The sequence below is a fragment of the Peromyscus leucopus genome, chromosome 1 (genome assembly GCF_004664715.2).
Source record: "Peromyscus leucopus breed LL Stock chromosome 1, UCI_PerLeu_2.1, whole genome shotgun sequence".
NCBI lineage: Eukaryota > Metazoa > Chordata > Mammalia > Rodentia > Cricetidae > Peromyscus > Peromyscus leucopus.
The window spans coordinates 120,907,852-120,928,757 of record NC_051063.1 but is presented as its reverse complement, the minus strand read 5'-3'; the positions used below and the strand labels follow the sequence as shown (position 1 = coordinate 120,928,757).

At 49.3% G+C, this 20,906-nt stretch overlaps 2 protein-coding genes across 8 annotated transcripts in view; one reads left to right on the top strand and one right to left on the bottom strand.

The window, feature by feature from the left end:
* On the top strand, window positions 1-11,793 carry Stard5 (StAR related lipid transfer domain containing 5). 3 transcript variants are annotated; one of them, XM_037197774.1, is made up of 7 exons: window positions 1-164; window positions 767-816; window positions 1,159-1,291; window positions 5,236-5,353; window positions 6,060-6,153; window positions 9,299-9,385; window positions 9,620-11,793. In XM_037197774.1, the coding sequence occupies exons 1-7, from the start codon at window positions 66-68 to the stop codon at window positions 9,765-9,767; spliced, it is 729 nt and encodes a 242-aa protein (XP_037053669.1). In that variant the 5' UTR covers window positions 1-65; the 3' UTR covers window positions 9,768-11,793. The 3 variants fall into 3 exon arrangements, with proteins under 3 accessions (XP_037053669.1, XP_037053673.1, XP_028729655.1); XM_037197778.1 differs by lacking the exons at window positions 9,299-9,385; window positions 9,620-11,793 and adding an exon at window positions 7,432-7,517 and having other exon boundaries at window positions 2-164; XM_028873822.2 differs by lacking the exon at window positions 9,299-9,385 and having other exon boundaries at window positions 3-164.
* An 867-nt stretch (window positions 11,794-12,660) lies between these two features.
* Window positions 12,661-20,906, bottom strand: part of Il16 (interleukin 16) — a 97,103-nt gene continuing 88,857 nt past the window's right edge. For all 5 annotated transcript variants that reach the window (XM_037197754.1, XM_037197765.1, XM_037197743.1 and 2 more), the window contains 5 exons: window positions 20,467-20,635; window positions 18,420-18,521; window positions 16,375-16,633; window positions 15,941-16,063; window positions 12,661-13,195 (listed from right to left, as the gene is read on the bottom strand). In XM_037197754.1, the coding sequence (XP_037053649.1) occupies window positions 13,008-13,195; window positions 15,941-16,063; window positions 16,375-16,633; window positions 18,420-18,521; window positions 20,467-20,635 (841 nt within the window). In that variant the 3' untranslated portion in view covers window positions 12,661-13,007. The remainder of the gene's footprint in view (window positions 13,196-15,940; window positions 16,064-16,374; window positions 16,634-18,419; window positions 18,522-20,466; window positions 20,636-20,906) is intronic.

Sequence of the window (20,906 nt, the reverse complement as noted above, 5' to 3'; positions counted from 1 at the left end):
CCAAGGCCCGGTTTTCCGCCTAGCAGAACCGGTGCTGCACAGCTGGGTCCCTGCACGCCGGCGCAATGGACGTGTCGTGGGCCACGCAAGAGAGTGAGGCGGTGGCGGAGAAGGTGCTCCGGTACCGACGGGACGAGTCGGGCTGGAAGAAGTGCCGGGAAGGCGTGAGTGAGGGACTGGGCGGGAAAGGGGGTCTGGAGACTGCTCCTTGGGGCTGGAGTCCTCCAAGCTCCCAGGCTTCTCCTCTCCCTGGGATTTTCTGCACCGCAGACCCCGGAGGAGGATTGAGAGAGCTATTCCACCGAGGGTGGCTGCTCTCTGGGACTCCTGGAAACTCCTACACCTTTCAATGAGAAGCACACTCAAGGTCACCTGACTGGTATGAGGTTAGGATTGGACCTGAAACTCCAGCTGCCAAGTCTTTCCTCCGTACATTATAATACAATCCCTTCTAGGAAGTGCCAGGGAAACAAGTTTTCTTCCTTGACGCTTTTGGTTTTATTTAAACAAATACTCCTAAACTGCTTAAGGAAACAAAAGTTCTTGGTGGCGTTTAAGGCGATTGGAGAACCTCCCACAACTCCTGGAGTTGGCCAGCCAGCCAAGATCTTTTTGCTCATCACCTGCTGTGGGGGGCAGCTACATCCATGACGAATCCCAGCTGTGCCAGGAACGGGTTGGGTGACCTTGGAGAATCATGTCTTGAGATCTCATCTCCAAGACTTCCTCTAGCTCTAAAATTCTACGATTCTGTGCCTTTTGACAGAATGGAGTTTCAGTTTCCTGGAGGCCATCTGAGGAGTTTCCAGGGAATCTGTAAGTGCACACTTCTAACAAAGCTTGTCAGAGCATCCACTCCTTCCTGGTTTCTCCGGGGTTACCTCATGAAAGACTCAAACCCACCCTGGCCCTCTGTGATTACCAGTCATCTTCCAGAAAAGCATTAGGTTGTGTTTTGAATTGTTTCCAGCAAGCTGAGTCTGATGAGGGCTTAGAACCTGTTTGTGCAGGCTGGAGGGGAGGTGGGCTAGCATATTTTCGCTCCTTTTTTGTCAGCCAGCCCTAGGACTAGGACAGACATGTAATAGACTTGAGGTAAAATCCTAAGATAAATGAATTTAATTGCTGCCTTGGGTCACATTCCTCTCTATGTTCCAGGTACCGAGGAGAAGGGATTCTGTGTGGGACACCGGCAGAGGTGTGGGATTGCATAAAGCCAGTGGCCGGAGGCCTCCGGGAGAAGTGGGACGACAACGTGACCAGCTTTGAAATTGTCCAAAGCATCACGGATGTAAGTTGCTCTGAGTGTGTTATCTGTACTGTCTTGTCCTGCCGCAGTACCCTGACCCTATCTCCTCAGAAGAGGAATCTGTAACACCTATAGGCAAGAGGAATCTGTAACACCTATAGGCAAGAGGAATCTGTAACACCTATAGGCAAGAGGAATCTGTAACACCTATAGGCAAGAGGAGTGCCATACACACCATCCCAGCCTTGGCCCTCTGGAAAGAGTGTGACTCTGAGAGGCCAGAAACCCTCAGCAGAGCCAGGGGGCTATAGATGAGGAAGTCCTCGGCCAGTCTGGGCTCCCCAGTACGGAGGCAGGCCTGGATTTAGACCACCAGCTCTAGTTTGAAGCCTTGTCCCTAGACAGAGCCATTTCAGTCCTTTGCCCACAGTAGGACCACCGCAAGCGGCCCCTTCTGGATGGCAGTGTCCCCTTTAAGAATGTGTGCCTGCCCGCACACCAGCCCTGCCCGTCGGGAAGCCTTGCTCGAAGGCAGGCAGCCTTGTTCTGCAACTGCCTTGTCTAGTGTGGGAGCCTCAAGTTCCCATGGGGCCACAGAGCATGAAAAGGTGGCTGGTTTGAGGAAATGAATTATTCATTTTAACAAATCTAAATGGAAATTTAAATAGCCACAGGAGCTAGGTGCTGTTATAGAAGGCAGCTCCAGTCTTGATGAGCCTGCCCTGGAGTCATCTGTCACCTTAAGATTTTGTTTCATTTCGATCATAGAGGCGCCGAAGAATAGGAAATCATGGTGAAAACACATACAGAAGCAGCCCTCGGGAGGCTGACCTGTGTGGTTGGAGTGGCATCTTAGTATTGCTGTCTAGGACCTCTCGGGCATTGACTGGTGCTTACATAAGCAGGGAGCATTGTGAAACCTCACAGTGTTTTGCAGCTGGCCAAGCTGTGGCTCCAGGTGTCTTTGTCCTGACCTCATTTCAGTTCAGTCTGTTCGCGGGAGTTTTTGTCAGGGTTGTCTGAAGGATGGGGCAGTAATTTGCAGTTGCCTTTAACTTACGACAAATGACTCGTTCTTTCTTTCTTTCTCTTTTCATTTCTAAGAGTTAAATAGCTTCCTTTAGAACCACAATAAATAGGTAAGATTTTTCCTGTTCTGATTTAAGTGACACCAGCCCAAGAAAAGAAGAGAATGCAGAGAGAGAATACAAAGTATTGTGTACAAATGGGTAAAGTTGAGCAACCCTTGCTTAATGCCTTTTGTGTATAATACAAATGTCATAACAGAAGGACTTGCATATATGTGGGGGGGGGTGTGCATGTGTATATGCATGCATGTTTGTGTGTGTGGAGCCCCAAGAAGTTCTCCCACAGTCATTCTCCACTTTATACATTGAGGCGGAATCTCCTGCAGAATCCGGAGCTTGCAGTTCTAGCCAGCTTGCGCCAGGGATTCCCTGCCTCTCTCTCCCTTCTGGGATTACAGCCTAACTACCACTGCTATCCAGCTTGTATGTGGGTTCTCGGGAATCTAAGTTCCACTCCTCACCCTTGCACAGCAACATCACCCGCTGCACACCGTCTTTGGAATCAACAGTAGCCGCATCTCTTCAGCATATTCGCACCTCTCAGTCTCAGCACAGTGGCTGAGTGACTAAGAGAATGAAGGGCTAGGAAAGCCACAGGCCGACAGCTGAGCAGCCATAATGATGGTTAACCCGTCGGTGCTGTCAAGTTATTGGGTGTCTATTCCTGGCTACAAGCTCCCCATCCTGAGCCCCGGGGGAAGGCAACGGTCTGACTGAGGTAAAGCAAAGCTGCCAAGTGCACACAGGTAAAGGAGCCAAGCAAGAGTTGGCTCCCAACTGTCACAGTGCCACCTCTCAAAGGGAACCAAAATGATTTTCTAACTCTTCCCTCTTCACCTCAGCTCCAGATCTGGGTCCCAGTGGCGTTATCTCTCAGCTCCTTCCCCGGGGGATGTTTTTCCCTAGTGCTACTTTCTAGGCACCACAAGCTCCCAGTATACCAGGCACGCACGCACACGCACCCACGCACACAGCACGCAGAGCAGAATTCTCCTCGGTGCGTGTAGCTGTTTCCTTCTTTGTTGCCTCTCCAGCACGGCTGAATGGTTGGTGCTAGCGGGGCTTTTGGGCTCCTCTGGGGACCCCAGCTTGTCCCTGGCTATGCCGGGTCGCTGTGTGGGACTGATGCTGCAGACAACTCAGAGCCCCTCATCCTGGTGCATCCATTTCCCTGAACGCTGGCCGGGCCAATGTCAGTCCTCAGCAGCCCCATAGCCCCTGCCTGAGCCCAGTTAGCCTTCTGGGGCGTGAATCTTCCAACTTTTGTGTCTCCTCTAACAGATTTTTGAAAAATGATGTCTCATCCCAACACCTGTCGTTATCTAACATTCAGTTCACAGCTTAATGTTCATCGATTTTTGTCATGTACTGTTTGTTAGTTTTGATCAAAGCAACGGCACTATTCTTTTAGTTCTATCTAAGTAATATGGGCTTTTATTTATTACATCCCATTTTTAAAATGGCACATACCTGTAATCCCAGCATCCAGGAGGTGAAGGCGTGGAGATCACTACTTAGGAGCTCCAGGCTAGCCAGGGTCACATTGCAATTCAATAAACAAAGCAAGCCACCAACTACAAGAAGTAAATGTTTCTTAATCAGAATGCAATTATTTTTCCTTGAACTCTGTTTTACACAGCCCGCTGATTTATTTTATTTTATTTTATTTAAAAACAGGGTCTCTTTCTATAGCCCTAGTGGGCCTGGAACTCGATGTATAGATCAAGCTGACCTTGAACTCACAGAGATCCACCTGCTTCTACTTACCAAGTGCTGAGATTGCAGGCTTATACCACCAGGCCCAACATCCCACTCCATTTTATCCCTCACGTAATGCATGTGTTTCTTTGGACATCACCAAGTTTTATTAGAGATAGTCATGCATATTGAGAGAAAAAAAACTTTTTTAATCATGTATTTCTTTTGATAACAAAAACAAAAAAAAATGAAAGAACTGGACTGAAGTATGAGTGTAATTTATTAAGGTAACACGATTACATTTGGAAATTTGAATGAAGAATGATTAAACACAAAGAGAAAAAGTATTTTTCATCTCTGCATGAGATGTGTGGGAACTCTTTGTTCTCATTAATTCATGTGTCCATGGGAAGATTTGTCTTGTTGCCAGAGAGACACAGCCTTCAGACACAGAAGGAGAGAATGCACAGGCTGCTGGGGAACTTAGGCACCCCGAAAAGCAGAGAAGCCAGTGACGAGCGGGGGTCTTGTTCATTAGAAGAAACTGCCGATAAGGGGCAAAGACCCTTCCTTTCAGGTGGCATTCATCAGCATGATTTGGACAGCTCACAAACATCCTGATTCTTAAAAGATAACAGGTAAAGGATGTGTGGATGAGACATGAACCTGGAGTGAACTTGTATCTGTAACAAGTGACTCCGTCTTCAGCATTCTTAAAAATAGACTCTTCCCTTGGGCTCCAGGTGGTATCAGAAGCAGATGTTATGATTGTTGAAAATAACAGTTACGTCTAACCGTGCCTGCTACAAGATACGGGAATTCAGAAATGGACATGTTTCTTGGACTATGCATGGGGGAAACTGACATTCTGAGTCCAATATGGGGCACCGTGACCAAATATTGCAGTCAGTATTCCTGTAGATCTTTAGCACTGCGAGGGATTCTACCCTGGGCAATGCAAGTTAGGATGATACTAGATGGATAGAGGAGAAGACTCATTTTACAGGCACACACTGTTCTCATGTGAGGTGTTTTGTTTTTTAAGACATGGAGATGAAATCATTTGGCCTTGTTGCACCCACTAGAAAGTGCCCAAGTGCCCCCAGGCTTCCTTTGGGTTCTCCTGCTTATAGCTTCCCATGCTGCTGTGTATGAGATGAACTTGTCTTCAGTAGACCTGAGCCCACTTTGTCTCAACAGATGCTGTGTGTGAGCCGAACCTCCACACCCTCGGCTGCCATGAAGCTTATTTCTCCCCGGGACTTTGTGGACTTGGTGTTAGTGAAGAAATATGAGGATGGCACCATCAGTTCCAATGGTAAGTGATGGTAGGTGTCAACCAGCTGTCATAGATGCACCCCTAGATCTTTGAGGAAAGCTGGGTGATCAGAAACCATCAGCAAGCTCACGCGTTCCTTCTTCTTCCCTCTTAGAGTTGAGGAGATTTTTGTACCAGAGGGTCTGAAATGGGGAGACCATACGCCTGAGATTTATTATGTCTGATATTTCATCATCACTGTGTTTATTCCTGCTGAGCTCAGAGTTCATGCCGTCAGTGTGCAGATTGACCACAGGAGCATCCTAATCATGTGGTTGCTTTCTGCCCCATTCCTGCCCTATGGGAAACAGAGCCCTACGATTCCTCTGCATCTGTCGCTGGGGAAGATGGGGGGGGGCGACATCCTCACTTCTGTGAACTGAAATTTGAGAGAGGAATCTTTGTCCTCCTACCCTGAGCCTTATATATTGGAATGTTCTTTCTTCTGAAATTCTCAAAGGGTTGGAGAAAACTGTGTGTGGGAGTGAGTGCAAGTGTGTTTGTGAGTGTGTGTGGTGGGGGGTAAGGACGCATGTGTGTGTGAACTGGAGTGGGTGTAAGCATTAAGGAAGTCGGCAGGTACAAACCCTTTGTTGGCCTGCTGGACTTCGGTCATTGGGCCTGTGCAGTTGGCGGATCTTCGTTGCTGGTGGTGGTGACCCTGCTGCCTGAAGGTGAGTTCACTGACCTCATGAATGTCTTCCAGCTACCCACGTGGAACACCCATCGTGTCCCCCAAAGCCAGGCTTTGTGCGAGGATTTAACCATCCATGCGGGTGCTTCTGTGAACCACTGCCAGGGTAAGGAAAGTGGGTGGAGGACTTTGTCTCAGACCTGACCATGACACCTCCGTGAACTCACAAAACAGGCACTTTGACTGTGTAACCCACAAAAATAATAGTGATGTTACAAAATGCATCGTCACACGCAGGCCACTCAGCGACACAATGTGCCATTGTAGGTGGCTCCCGGGGAAGCTGTAAGGAGGTGTTACTCAGATTAATTTTGATGCAAGAATTCCTCTCTTCAGCCCCGCCGGACAGGTCAGGCAAATGTCCCAGTCACATTGAGCAAATAAGGAAACCGAGGCTTAGCATAGGTCAGAGATGTGTCCATAGTCAAAGGCCAGTGCCATGCCTGAGCTCTGGATCTCCTGTACTCTCTGAGGATACAGACTAGAGTGGTTCCAGGAACAAATTCCCCATCCTATGTTGTACACAGCGACCGTCCCTCTTTTACCAGAAATGGGGCAGAGCTCAGGGCCTCGGGGACAGTTCCGAGACCATGTTGTAAATCAGGAGCGGGAGAGCCCTGAATGCACTCACAGACACAGCCAGGATCTTGCCAAGAGCTCCCTGGGTAATGAGTTACCTGAAGGGCACGGGTTTATTATGAGTACCACCCAAGTTAACGAGGAGAGGGATTGCACCTGCTGATGCAGCCCTGTGTTTCCCGCAGACAGCCGGAGGGCACGGTGTGGGCTTCCCCACGCAGTCCCAGGAGGCAGGTCTCCGTGCCTAGGGTACTACTAAAACCCAGACAGAGCACCCCCGCGACACCCCCGCAGAACACTGTGTCTGCTGAGCTCGCTCTCCAAACATCTCTTGGAGGCTTTTCTTAAATGTCTCAAGATTTTGAGTTTGACCATAGTAAAGCCATGCTTCAGCATGCACACACGCACACGGCTTTAGTCCTAGTACTGAGGAGACCACATCCTCTGGCTTGGGTCTGGAAAGCTGCTCTGGACCACTTTCCCCTGCTTGCTTCCCAGCAGTCAGGCACTGAGGCCTGCCTTGCCTTTCCAGGTTGCCAGGCATATTGCAGCCGAGTGTCTGGAGTAAGAACAGAGCCCTTTCTCCTTGAGGCTGAATCTCAGGGCTGGCTTAGGGAATACGCAGTATACAAGCTTTAGATGATGCAGCAGAGGTATGGCCCAGGTTCTATAGAAGGATTAGGTAGGACAGAGAGGTTGTATAACTAGCCCAACATCACAAGCCAAGCAAGTGATAAAGCCGCAGCTTAAACCCAGCCATCTGTCTTCTCTATTGACTGTGTATTTTTTTTTTTCTGTGTTTAAGAAACATCTGTTCTCTGAGGGCATAATTCTGATGGGCCAGGAGAAGATAAACAAGGAGCAAATGAAAGTAATGATGTTATATGTACACTAGGAATTGCTGCACGTGAAGTCCTGTGTAGAAAACTAAAAGATGATGAACGAACCTGGGCTCTGGTGGGAGTGAGTCACCCAGGGGGTCAGCGAGAGTCTCCATGATAGGAGCCTCACATCTTGCAGTGGCCTATGTGGGTGCAGGCTTCCTCTGGGTAGAAGCAGGTGTGGGTACAAGGGAAACTGTGGAAGGAAGCCCTGCGCTGGATCAGGGGAGAGGCCAGGAAGTACAGTCATTGTGGGAGCGGCGCCAAACACTTGCCTCAGTAACTGGGAGCATTAGAGAGGTCTGAGCGGCCATGCCACGACGTCAGTGTGAGCTGCTCTGATGTCCCCAGAGTAGATGGAGCTGTGAATCAGAGCAGCATCGTAGCAGCTTTGGTGGTGCACCTACTGTGTGTGCAGGGAACATTCTCTGTGCTCCACGTGTGTTCTGATGAGAGTGTCAGGACAAACTCCCAGCTCTCTGTGAGGACAGTCATGGTGCCCCTGAGCCCCCTTTTAGCCTCTGTGGCTTTCCCCATGGGTCCGTGTAGCGTGCCCTCCTGTGATACTGTCCTATGCAGCCCAGGGCTCCCTAGAGAGAAATGTGGTCACTAACTCTGATTTCTTACTTAGCTGTTCAAGTTCCCAGAGAGAACACAGCAGAGTGAACATGGGGGATAGCCTGAGCCCAGGGGAGGAGGCGCAGAGAAAGGGCCCCAGAATGCTGAGGGAGAAATGGAATCTGACAGTGCTCAGGATTTGAGGTCCAAAGGGAGCCCCACCCCCAGAGTGCGCGCTCTCTCTCTCTCTCTCTCTCTCTCTCTCTCTCTCTCTCTCTCTCTCTCTCTCTCTTCTCTTTCTCTTTCTCCTCTCACTCTCTCCTCTGTCTGTCTGTTTCTCTGTCTCTGTCTCGCTCTTGCTCTCGCTCTCCCTCCCTCTCCCTCTCCCTCTCCCTCCTCTCTCTCTGTCTGCACAGGGGTAAAGAAATGCCAGTCTAGAGCAGTCCATGCTCTCCTGTACTGCTCATCCACTTGCCCTGTCCTCCTGAGGCCTCAGTAGTTGTCTATACAGCTGGGGAGGGAGGGGGGGTTAGTCTCCAATACCAGAAGTTCCGTGTCTGAGAACCTCTGAGGTGCAGTGTTGTGTGGAGTTTCCGATGTGACCAAAAAGCTGTGGACAGGATCACTGAAATAAAACGCCACGTGGTGGGGGAGGGGGAAACGCCCCATGCTTTCTCCAGACCTGGCCACGGCAGAGTTTGTGACCATGAGGACCCCTCCAGGCTCCTGTTCGGTCATGCCCCACTTCCTCTTCTGTGTGGAATCTGATTTTAGCTTCTGGATTAATCGAATCCCCTGTTGCGGCTTCACCAGCAGATGGGACCCTGCATTTGGGCTTCTGCCCCCCCTTGCCAGGGTCTCTTCACATACAGAAACTGGCCCCCAGTTCTCCAAAATAATCAAAGGATCCATTCGCCTCCTAAAATATGATTGAGAATTTCACCAGACTCCAGTCCATCTAAACTGTAGTTACCATTATGTGGTGTGTTTTAAATTAAGATTGAGCAACCTAAAAAAAAAAAATTCTGTTCACACAATAGTAGTAAGTGAATTGCATACTAAGTGACATTTTATAAAGAATAATCAGCTTTTCCAAATAAAAACTGAGAAGAAAGGCACTGTTTTCCAGTTTCGCAAACTTCTTTCATGTCAGACTTAATAAACATATCTGTGACAGAGTGTGTTGTGGGGTCACAAATCGCACAGGCTGAAAACTCCACCATATGTTCATAGGAAGCCTTGGCATGGAAGGAGTTTTAACCTTGCTGACCTCCGGAAAGGGCCATCGAAAACAGCTATTAATAGCCACAAGGAACAGCTGTATGTATCCAGGGCATGGCCCCAGCTCCCCAATGTGTTTGCAGTGGGCTGGGCAGTGTGTCCCCTAAAAGATATGTTATTACCCAGAACAAGGAGTTTGAGAGGAGCCCTGGGCACTGGGTCCGGAGCAGGAGGGAAATGAACACCCTGTCTGGGCCACGTCTGCTGGTCGTGACTCTGTGCGAGACGCTTCTGTGGTACGTATCTAACCCACCGCTCCTGTTTCCTTCTCAGGGAGCCCAACAAAACCAATCTGGTCACCTTCTTCCAGACAGACCTGAGCGGCTACCTCCCTCAGAGCGTGGTAGACTCCTTCTTCCCTCGCAGCATGGCTGAGTTCTACCCCAACCTTCAGAAGGCCGTGAGGAAATTCCATCACTGACACAGTTGGCAAGAGACGCCCGCCCTTCGGGAGCTCCAGCTGGTGATCCTCAAAGACCACGGAAGAGCTACTGTGGCCTTTGGAGATGCCCTGGTGAACAGGAAGTCTCGGGGTGCCAGTCCAGGACAGCAGCCCCTCCCCCTCTCCCCCACACCCCACGCCTCCTTCCTCTCGGTGCTGGTGTGGAAGGAGCTGTCCATCAGCTTGCGGTGGTACACACCTGGCAGGCAGGGCAGATACTGCTATGGCCACCAGACAAAGCCATGGCTCAGGCACGCTTTGAGTCCTTGTGGTCCAGGGCCCTGCGTCCTGCCGTCACACACCTGTCTCTGTGCTGGTCTTAGGTAACCGTCTTCTGTCATCCTGCCTCTTCTGGCATCTGGAGTTCCCAGGCTTTTCTCCCAGACTCCTGTGTTTATTTTCTGATGCAGTTTTATATACCAGTTTTTAACACAAGACTCCCCCGCCCCCACTACAAAGATGTCCAACTTGGAAAATACGTTTTAAAGCCCAGAATAAGCCTTAAGGAAAAAAACACTTTCCGCCTAATATTTGTTGTATCTTCTGTCAGAATCATCATCCTTTCCTAAATGTTTGTCCCTTCATGAGTTGATATTAGTTCACGTCCCCATGAAACCAGTTTGAATCTGACCCAGGCCAAATTGTGTCTTTGGGAGGGAGGGAGTGTTCTGTGACCTGTGTACGTGATTCTGTGTGGGGCCAGCTGCTCCCGTGTGCATAGAGGAGTCTGGAAAGAGCCCCCTGGCATATACCTCACTATGTCCTCAGTCATGGGGGTGAGGCAAGAGTGCTCTGGTCCCCTGGCCCCATCAGGCCTTGCTGCCATTAGGAAGGAAGGAAGGAAGGACAAGCCCACGGTATCTAACAATTGCCACAAAACCTGCCATTCCAATAGGGACAAATGCTGTCTCCTTAGCTTTTCAAATACATTCAGAGTCCTGCTTTTCATAGAAGAAAGGAGAGATCTCTGGCGGCTGACACTGATTGCTTGAAAACTCTTCAGAGCCATGATCCCCTCACAGTCCAGCCGGCTTCTCCCCCTTTAGTAGAGTTTAATAATTCCTCTGCTCCTCCATTTGTTCTTCACATCATGAGGGGTGGGCTCTAGTCGAAGGGCTCATTGGACACATTTGCATTTTGATGAGGCTGGTTCAGACATTTTGCCTAGATCTATCTGGTTTTCTTGCTGCGGCTCTGTTCCCTGGGGTTGGGATACTGACTGTTGATCTCTCTCTGTCGTCTCTCTCTCTGGTTTTGTCTCCGTGTTAAGCCTACTTGCCGTACCATTCTTTGGGATGCGATCCACCTTGGGTTTTGAGACAGGCTTTCTCACTGACCAAATAGGCTAGGCTGGATGCCCGGCGAGTTCCAGGGAGCTGTGTCTTTCTGCTTCCTCGGGTCTGTGATTGCTAGCAAATGCTCCCACACCTGGTTCTTTTGTTTCCGTGTGTCTGTTTGGTTTTATTTGTTTTTATTTGTTTTTGTTTTTGTGTTTCTCTGGTCTCTGGGGGTTGAATTCAGGTCACCATGCTTGTATAGCAAGCACCTTGCTGACCACTGTCTCCCCAGCCCCACACCTTTTGTTGTTGGATCAAATTTAACTTCTGTTAGATCTAAAAGGCTGATACAAATGGTGTCTTGGATTTTTCACCTACTTATCCGCTATAGGGCAAAATGCAAAGTGGGCTGGAGAAATAAGCATGCCAGCTCCAGTAATAGGCGGTCATTTCTCAGAGTAGGTGAGACTCGGCTCTGCAAGGGTCACTGAAGGCCTTTGCATGAAGAGCAGAAGTCTTGGCTTCAAATTCTGGAGAGGCCAGCAGGTTGTGCCGGCCAGCAACATCCCATCCATCGGCAGGGCCCTGAAATAAATGGTCTCTGGTGTTCTGTCTGTGGTCCTTGCCAGGCCTTCCCCATGTCATCCTTATTTCATGGGAACAGAGGACTAGGGATGAGGATCTGAACCCCTGGCCCAGACCTAATAAACCGTACTTGCTGTGGATCATCAGGATTCACACTGAGTTGTCCTGAGCTTGGCTTACAGATACTCAAAACCAACCAAAGCAAATATTCTACTGGCCACACCCATGCTACGAACAGGCTGGGGGTCGGGGGTTGTTTCCCCTGGTGTGCTGTGTTTTAAAGCTCTGGGCCTGCTCATGTCTACCAGGTCACAGAAGGAATGACAATCTCTGCCCCACCATATCCCAGGCAGACAAGCCAGTCATTGTCCCGAGGCTCAGTACCTTCCAATACACTGTCACAGGACCACCATTGGTGAGGTGGCTGTGATCACAAATGACGGTCTAGCAGAATGCCTGGCGTGACAGGTGGGACATCAGTAGTCATTTCTATTTCACGCTCATATCCATGCTGGTTCATCCTGTGAGCACATCTGTCCACACCTTAACTCCCACTGCACTCCTCTATCATGGCCCCACCCTTTCTAGGATCACTTCTCAACCCAACCAAAAACGGTCTTTTAAGCGTTTGAAAGTGTTCTTGATGACAGGCTACATCTTACAAAAGTGTTCCTGACAGCATGTCCCCTTTCCTTGAACCCAGGCAGGTTTTTGCCTGCTCTCAGTGGAAGTATAGTGCAGCAATGCTATGCGTCTTCAAAGGCGGAACGTTGAAAAGATGCAGCTCCTGCCTGGCTGTGGTGTGTGTACCAGGCAGCCTGGCCTCGTGGTGCAGAAGCCCAGGCCATGAAGAGACTTCTCAGTCATCACTCAGCAACCAGAGGCACAAGCAGTGACCCTTCATGGGACCCCAGCCCAGCCTTGAGTTGTTCTAGATGATGCTTCGTGGGCCCAAAGGAGCTATCCTGCAAGACCTGCCTATCCTGCAGATTCATAAGAGAAAACTTTGCTGCCGTGGGGTGGCTTTTATTGTACCTGGGTGATGTTCAAATCAGGCCATGGGTTTCATAGCAAACTGCAACACATCCACTTTATTAGGGCACCAGAATATTATCACTAAGCTGTTTATATACATACACTCTACGCTTTGTATTGGCCACCTCTGTGTGACTCTGTCCTGACATTTAGAACAACCCTCCTGATGGGGCAGTGTCCCAGAAGGTCCAAACCTGAGCAGCAGCTACCAGAAGCACACCCGGGCTTTCCCCAGCCTGGGTGAGGTGGGTAGCAGAGACCCTGAGAATCGGCAGTGACGGGAGCTTCATGCTCCTGCCTTGTCTTAGCGTCGGCATCCTGTCTAGGAGTCTCCAGAAGCTGTCATCTGCTGGCATTGGAGGCCTTTCCTTCTGATGACTACAGTGACAGGTCCGTCAGGCAATGCCTTGATGACATTCCAAGCTTCAAACCGAGAAAGACCTTGCACGGCAGTGCCAGCGAGCTGCAAGATTTCATCTCCTGGCTGGACTGTCTCACTCTGTTCAGTCCCTATGAAGAAGGAGAAGATGTCAGGTGATCCTGGGCTTCGCAGGCAACAGAAAGAATAAAAGGTGCTTTCTGAGGAACCAGGACAGCTCAGGTGTGGATTGCCACCCACCTCTGGGAGCTTGTCAGTGGTTCTAAAGTGAGCTGTTTCACAACGTGGTAGCTCAGAGCTTGGACACCAGACTCAGCTCTGTTGTCAAGTGAAGAAATGGCAGTCAGCTCCAAGCCAGAGCCCAGGTAGAGACTTCCACAATTTCTAGAGAGCCCCTGGGACTCTGGGTCCTTCCTAACAACCCCTATCTATCCTACTTTGTATTGACTTCCTTCTTCTGGTAATATTACCAGCCATGGGTCGGAAAGGGTGTGAGCTGGTGAAACATTCCTGAAGCGATCTTCAAAGGGCTGTTGGCTTGGTTGTCTTGAAAAGAGCTCTGTGTCTACTCAGAAAGACATACCCCTCCATGGCACCCACTCAGTCAAAGATACATACAGAAACCATGACATCTTCTTTTACTGCTTATACCGAAGGGAACCCTCCCATTCATCTGACACCATGGCCTTTACCAACAGTGAGTAAGAGTATAGAATAGTAATGAAAATACAGGGAGGGATATTGAGCAAGCCCAACAGGCTTGTGCTGGTGCTCTGCACTCCTGGCAGCAGCCCCTGGGGGTACACACCAATAGATGCACTTTTCACAAGGGTAGAAACCAAAGATGGAGAACCTCACTCAGAGCTTGAAAGTGGCTCAGTTTTAGGGTCTAGGCTTGAACTCTGACCGTCAGGCTCTAGCATCCACATCCCATGGTAGCACACCTGCCCATGACTGGAGGCTTATTCCCCCATGTGTACACATGAGCCCGGAATAGTGAAGTGACTTGCCCAAGGTCATGCCACTGTACATTAGAACCCAGGTCTCTCAGGTTTGGTTTCCTCGAAAGCTAAAAGCATCTTTCCCAGAATTGCAGTTAACACGGAAAGTTGGGGTTAATTACCACACATGACTCAGTCTACCCAATTCATTTCCACGATGCTGCAGAACTTAAAATCTGCTGGCTATAAAGGCTCATAAGGACAGATAATAGGGATTGGATGCCTTTGGGATTCTAAAAGCTCCCAGACACGCACCCATACTTTTTACATCTTCTTGTGGATAACGATCCTCTGGGGTGGTAAAGAATGGTGAGTTAGAGACAGGGCTGGACTACACCCAGAGCCTGGCATCTGACCAATGTTGTTTTTCCTCCACATCCCTTGTTCCCTTGCCCAGGGCTTCCACCTAAGAAGTGACAAGGAGTTGTGGATAGATTTGCATGGTAGGGACAAGGTGTTCACAGTTTTCTCAGGAAATTCCATATCCAGCTGATCCACATGTCAGATTGCCTGGCAGCCCAATTCATAATGAATAAGACATCCAATGAAAAATGAACACAAGAATCAATGAATCCAGGACTAGAGTAAAGCTAGCTAGGCTGTGAGATAAGTGCCAGCCTCCGGCTTTACTCAAAATGCTCCCATCTGGGGCTGGAGAGATGGCTCAGTGGTAGGAGCACTTGACTGCTCTTCCAGAGGCCCTGAGTTCAATTCCCAGCAACCACATGGTGGCTTATAACCATTTGTAATGGGATCAGATTCCTTCTTCTGGTGTGGATAGAGACGGAGCACTCATATATATAAAATACATGAATAAATATGTCTTTTAAAAAATGTTGGCATCTTATGCATCATGGATTGTTTGGCTGGTTGGTTGGAGACAGACTCACATAACCCAGGCTGACCTTTTAGTCGCTGTGGTACTAAGGATGACCTTGAATTCCTGAGTGTCTTGCCTTCACCTCAATGCTATCACAGCTGCTTACTTTTAAGGTTAACATTTGTTTCTAAGTACGTTGCACAGAAATAGTATTGATTTTTCTCAGTGCATCTTTTGGTACCCCTCAACTCTGTGCCTTAAACCAGAGCCTTACTTGCCTCTTTCTATCCTTGGTCCTGACAATCTGAACAAAGCCTATTGTGGGATATTTGTACACTGTGTGAACAGCCAATAGCTAGGCAGGAGGTATAGGCGGGACTTTCAGGCAGAGCGAGGAAATAGGAGATAATCGAGGCACAGGGGAGATACCAGGAGACACAGAGAGGAAACAGAGATGCAAGATGGAAGAGCAGAAGCCTGGCAGTGGTAGTGCATGCCTTTAATCCCAGCACTTGGAAGGCAGAGGCAGGCAGATCTCTGTGAGTTTGAGGCCAGCCTGGTCTACAGAGCAAGATCCAGGACAGGCACCAAAACTATACAGAGAAGCCCTGTCTCGAAAAACCAAAAAAGAAATAAAAAAGAAAGAAAAAAGATGGAAGAACGGTAATGCCACGTGATAGAACATAGATTAATATAAATGGCTTAATTTAAGTTATAAGAGCTAGTTAGGAACAAGCCTAAGCAATAGGCCGAGCTTTCATAATTAACAGTAAGTCTCTGTGTCATTATTTGGGAGTTGGCTGGTGGGACAGAAAAAGACTCACTACACAAGCCCAGGGCTCAGTCACGTGAGAGGACCCAGCAAAAAGAGAAGTAAGGGTGTGGCTGAGCAAGGGCACTAGGCCACAAAAGCAGAACTGAGCACACAGGGTCAAACACGTGACTTGAAGGGCGTGGGAATCCACGTTGGCCCAGAGGGGTCTCAGGAGTTTGGGGTTTGAGGTGCCTCCTTCATGCCCACAACTGGAGAGGAGGTAGAGGGGAAAGGGACCCACCTTTGAAAATCCTGTTGATGGTGAGGGGCTTGTCTCCATGAAGGGAGCCCTTTCCTCCCTCCAGGCTGAAGCCCAACCCTGCCGAGGTCTTCTCCAGAGTCACTGTGCAGACAGTGGCCTCCACTGCAGGGGGAAGCACATGGGCGTGGTCAGCGATCTGCTCTTCTCCCAGGCCCAGCTGCCCGGGCTGATGCCAGCCATTTAATCACACACACACACACACACACACACACACACACACACACACACACACACGGAAACACAGACTCACATCTCTGCAGCACACCAGGCAAGCTGGGAAGGTGTGTGGGGGTTACACATTCCCACACAGTGCCACCAAGGGTGGATCTAATTGGCCAAAGGCAGTCAGTATGTGGCTCACGAGGGGCCTTTCCCCACACCAATCCCCATCCCACTGCACTGGGAACACCTACTAGATTCTGTAGAAATGTCGCTGGCCGCTGACGCTGATGCTGCAGAGTCAGTAGAGGAGTTCAAGTCGTGAGTGGCCTCCACAGTCGCTCTCCTGGTGACAATGACAGCCTGCCTTGGGTCCCGAGCTTGCCGGAGGATTGCCAGGGCATCATTGTGGGTAGCCCCCTTGAGAGATTTGCCATTGATGGAAAGGACCTCATTGCCCTTTTGAATTGTGCCTTCCTGGGAAGCCAGGCCATTTGGAAACACTCTGTGGACCTAAAGAAGGCAAAGGAATCAGAGCCCACACACCATCCAAATCAGATCCCCATGTGTGCTGACAGAGGACTCCAAGCCAAAGGAATCAGAGCCCACACACCATCCAAATCAGATCCCCATGTGTGCTGACAGAGGACAAGCCAGGTATCCACCCAACCCCAGAGGAGGTTAGGGCAAAGACTGACTGTATCTCAGGGCAGACAAACAGGCCCAGGCCAGCTTCTAGTCAAGACAGAAACCACCAAAGGGGATGACCAGAGAGTCCCCAGCACTCTTCCCACACGATACCCTTGACTGATCACTCCAGCCCCGTCCACTCCCAGAGAATGTCTTCTGCCTTATCTACCCCAGATCACATTTCTAAGAATGCTTTCCTGGCAAAAACTGAGTCTCTGGCTTATAGAGGGGTATTTATAAGAACAGGTTTCTAAGATCAAAGAAATTTGGAGACACCAGGTTAAACAAAATCTCCCAAAATGTTCATTGTTTAAAGATCCCAGCAACCCTCCGATGCCAATTTACATCTTGGTTCTCTGAGTAAGCAACGTAATAACATGGTAACTCTCTAAACACATTTTAGGGGAGCTTATCCCTTCTGGAGATACACTCAGGTCCCATTTCTACAGGAAGTACTTGAGGGGCACTATCCTAGGCTGCCTAGACATCGTCATTCTTTAGCTGGCCCCTTTTCTCTTTCTGCATGATATGCAGGAAAAAAATAAAAACCTATCTTACGGCCAGAAAGAAAGACAGCTCAGTGGAAAAAGGTCCTTTCCAGCACACCCAGTGGCCCCTTCCTTTGCAAGGAATTTCCTTCTATGAGCTCCTCTTTATATAGTATGGAAAAGTCTACAGTCCTAGTCCAGAAATTTTTATAAATGCTCTGTGGCTATAAATGGTGCCTATCTAAATCCTAGTGACCATCACAATCTACATTTCCAAAGGAAATTATGTGATAAAGTTGGCCCCAATTCATGTGTGCATATGCATACACACACACACACACACACACACACATGTGTATGCACATTTGCATGTGTCTGCAGCAGTGTATGGGTACACATACATGTAGAGACCACAGGACAACCTCAGCTGGCACACCTTAGGCATCATTCCCTTTGTTTTTTTAAGACAGGGTCTCTCGGTAGCCTGGAATTCACTGAGTAGCCTAGGCTGGCTGAGCAGCTGGGAACCTGCCTGTCTTGGCTTCCCCGGCTCTGGAATTAGAAACGCACCTCCGTTCCCACCTTTCCTTTAACATGAGTTCTGGGAATCAAGCCAAGCTTTGCTTGCAAGGCAAGTGATTTGTTGACTGAGATATCTCCCTGATTCTGGTCTCCGTTTTTAATGTATCCTCCACATATTTTCAAAAATATAAGTATTAAGGCTTTAAACCGTGCAAACTTTCCATGTTCAGATGTTCTGGTGTAGAACATGTGCATGCATACACATGTGTGCATGTATGCACGTATACTTACACATATACACAGCATATTTTTATGCTCCATGTGCATTTAGTGTTTGTTTTGATGTACTGGGGCTGTTGAGGGTGCACAGAGACCTTCTTCATTGAAAAGGATGTAATGTCAAAGAGTTAAATCTGCGTCAGATAGGAGCCCACACTGTGCCTCTTGAGAAGAACGGTCCCAATGACTTTCCTTTAAAACCCCTGTTCTTACCCTGCCCAGTGACCTGGTATTTCCCAGCACAAGACCCCTTCCAGGCAAGTCTTCTCACCCCCAGCAACCCACTCTGGCTCTGGCATGCCGATTCCTGGGCCACTCACCGTGATCACCTTGTTTTCCAGATCCGCCCCTCCTGCCAAGCTGAATCCAAGGCCAGCGCCTTCTTCCTTGTGTAAGATGGTGACGTGAATGCTGTCTAGTTGCTGTGGATGAAAATACATACATTCACAAACACTGTACTGCCGCAGAGTGAACAATTTAACACATGCTTTAGCACCATGCTGGTTTGTTTTATTAAACACCAGCTGGGCCAGGACTGCCACCTCCTCAGACTTTAGTTTCATCCCACAGGAATTGCAGGAAGCTGAGGAGGGGAAGCGAATGTATGTAAAGCAGCCAGCCCAGCCTTTTTACTCTCAGTACCCATCCATACCCAACTCCCACAGACTGACTGCATATCGCTAAGTCAGCTAGAGATCCGTCCAGGCTGGAAGATGCTGCTTTACCGTGACATTTGGGACAAGGGTCAGACTCTCAGAGGCCAGTGCTGGTTCACAATTGCTAGCTGCTCCTTCTCGCACAGGCACAGCAGCAGTAAAGGGGCCCAGCTGGCATCGTGCCCCATCATACATGCATGCACACATATGTACACACACACACACAGGCACAAACAGAAACTCCCAGTCAGGAGCCAGGACAGCCTTATGGCACTACCCAAAAGCAGGGAATCTCATTCTAGTCTAGAACTGGAACCTGGCGCTCCAGTGCCCACAAGAGCCATAAAGGTGACAGACATGGGCATGAGTGACAGGCACAGAGGGAGAGCCAAACGCATCTAATTCAAAGGAAGACAGATCCAGTGCTACTGGTTTATTCCCTTTAAATAAAACAGTCAGCAATCTCAGGACTTATGACCTCTGGAACCTGATAACTTCAAAATATCAAGTAAAATTTAGTTTCAAGGCCATGGTTCCTGGGCCACTAGTTTTACATGGTACTAGGAAAGAAAAGCTGGCAAACCTTGGCCATGGGCTACCGGAGCCCCTGACTTGCAGGTCTTTTAATGGGGAGTCCCCAGGACAGAGGAGTAACCTAAGTGTAAAAGCCCCATTGACCCACACTGTCGCACACCTTTGGGATTATTTGCAAGCTTTATTTCTTGGTCCTGTGGGTGCCTGCCTTGCTAGAAAAAAAAAAAAAATGTCTTCTGCTAACACTTAGGTACTCAGCTCTGAAGTTGAAGTTTTACTTCCAGCATATTATTTGCATTAAACCAGGCTCCGGGGACGGGTGGCTCATGCAGGCTACAAGTGATTGGTGAGAACCACAGAGGAGAAACCACAGCCCGGAGGCATCTTGGAACCACTGGTCTTAACTGCGCCCTTGACCTCAGAAGGGCAGCTATGACTCTTCCAATAGCAAAGGAGAGTCCTCCCTTCCCAGTCTGCAGGCTCTCAGTGCAGGGGTGGGTATGGGCCCTCACAAGCTTGCAGAGAGTGAGAGCTGCTGACTGCTGGCTCCCACTCTGGCTGGGCCACTTCCTCTCTACACACCATCGACTGTGTTCAGCACCTACGGGGGGAGCGGGGCTTTCAGAATGGTTAGGCACGGAGGCCCTCCTGAGCTCACCTTGATGTCTGCCGCAGAAACAAGGAAAGCCTCAAGGTGAGAGCTTACCTCACCTATGCTGTTTCCCGCTGGCAATGCTATGCCATGACGCTTCTCTCTGGACTCTGATGCCAGGTCAGCAGCCCATGGCACATTAGCACAGCACTGGATTTGAGCTCAGAGACAGAGCACCCTGGCTCTGTGATCACGAACCTCTCTTCTCATTCATAAAATGGTAAAAAGATGCCAGGACAAGGGACCTGGTCACATTTCCCCACCACCTCCAAATACACACACACACACACACACACACACACACACACACACACACTTCCCATCCCAGCTAAGGTCAGGTCTTGACACTTGCTGTATCAAGTGACAGGTTATCCCTCTAACACAGACAGGACAAAGCCTGGACCTGATGCCAGCACTATGACAAGCCTTGAGCTTCTTTAGCTACTTCCCCCCAGCCCAGCTGAGGTGACCACAGCAGCCCACAGGGAGTTCTTGTCACTGCAGATGTGCACACAGGAAACCCACCTTCAATGTCGCCTCGTCTAGAACTCTCACTTCCTCAATGAGCTTTTTCAGTTCTTCTGAGCTCAGCAGGGAGATGACTGACTGGCCTGGCTGAGAAGAACAGTGGTCCCTGTCCTCAGTTTCCCCGGGGTTGGCGAGGCCTTCTGAATATTCTCTGAGCTCTGAAAGGCTTTCACAAACAGAAATAACACAGTGTGATTCTTGAACGACTCCATCCTGCAAGGGGCACAGTGCTTTGGGAACTCTATTGTTTGATGTAACATATCCTTTCTCAACAGCATAAACAATAAATAAATCACAGCTGACCCAAGAGGGATAGACCCAGCCCCAGGCCTGCAGGAGAAGGCCTCAGATCCCCCTAGTAAGCCACATCTGTGAAGCAGGTCTCATCCACCCCCGAGTTCCAGCTAAAGAGGGAAGCAGAGTGCACAGGACAGAAC

Coding starts and splice junctions, on each gene's coding strand:
- Stard5 (XM_037197774.1), top strand. CDS start 66: ATGGACGTGTCGTGGGCCACGCAAGAGAGTGAGGCGGTGGCGGAGAAG. Junction 5,354..6,059: donor TGGCACCATCAGTTCCAATG/GTAAGTGATGGT, acceptor AATGTCTTCCAG/CTACCCACGTGGAACACCCA. Junction 9,386..9,619: donor AATAGCCACAAGGAACAGCT/GTATGTATCCAG, acceptor TTTCCTTCTCAG/GGAGCCCAACAAAACCAATC.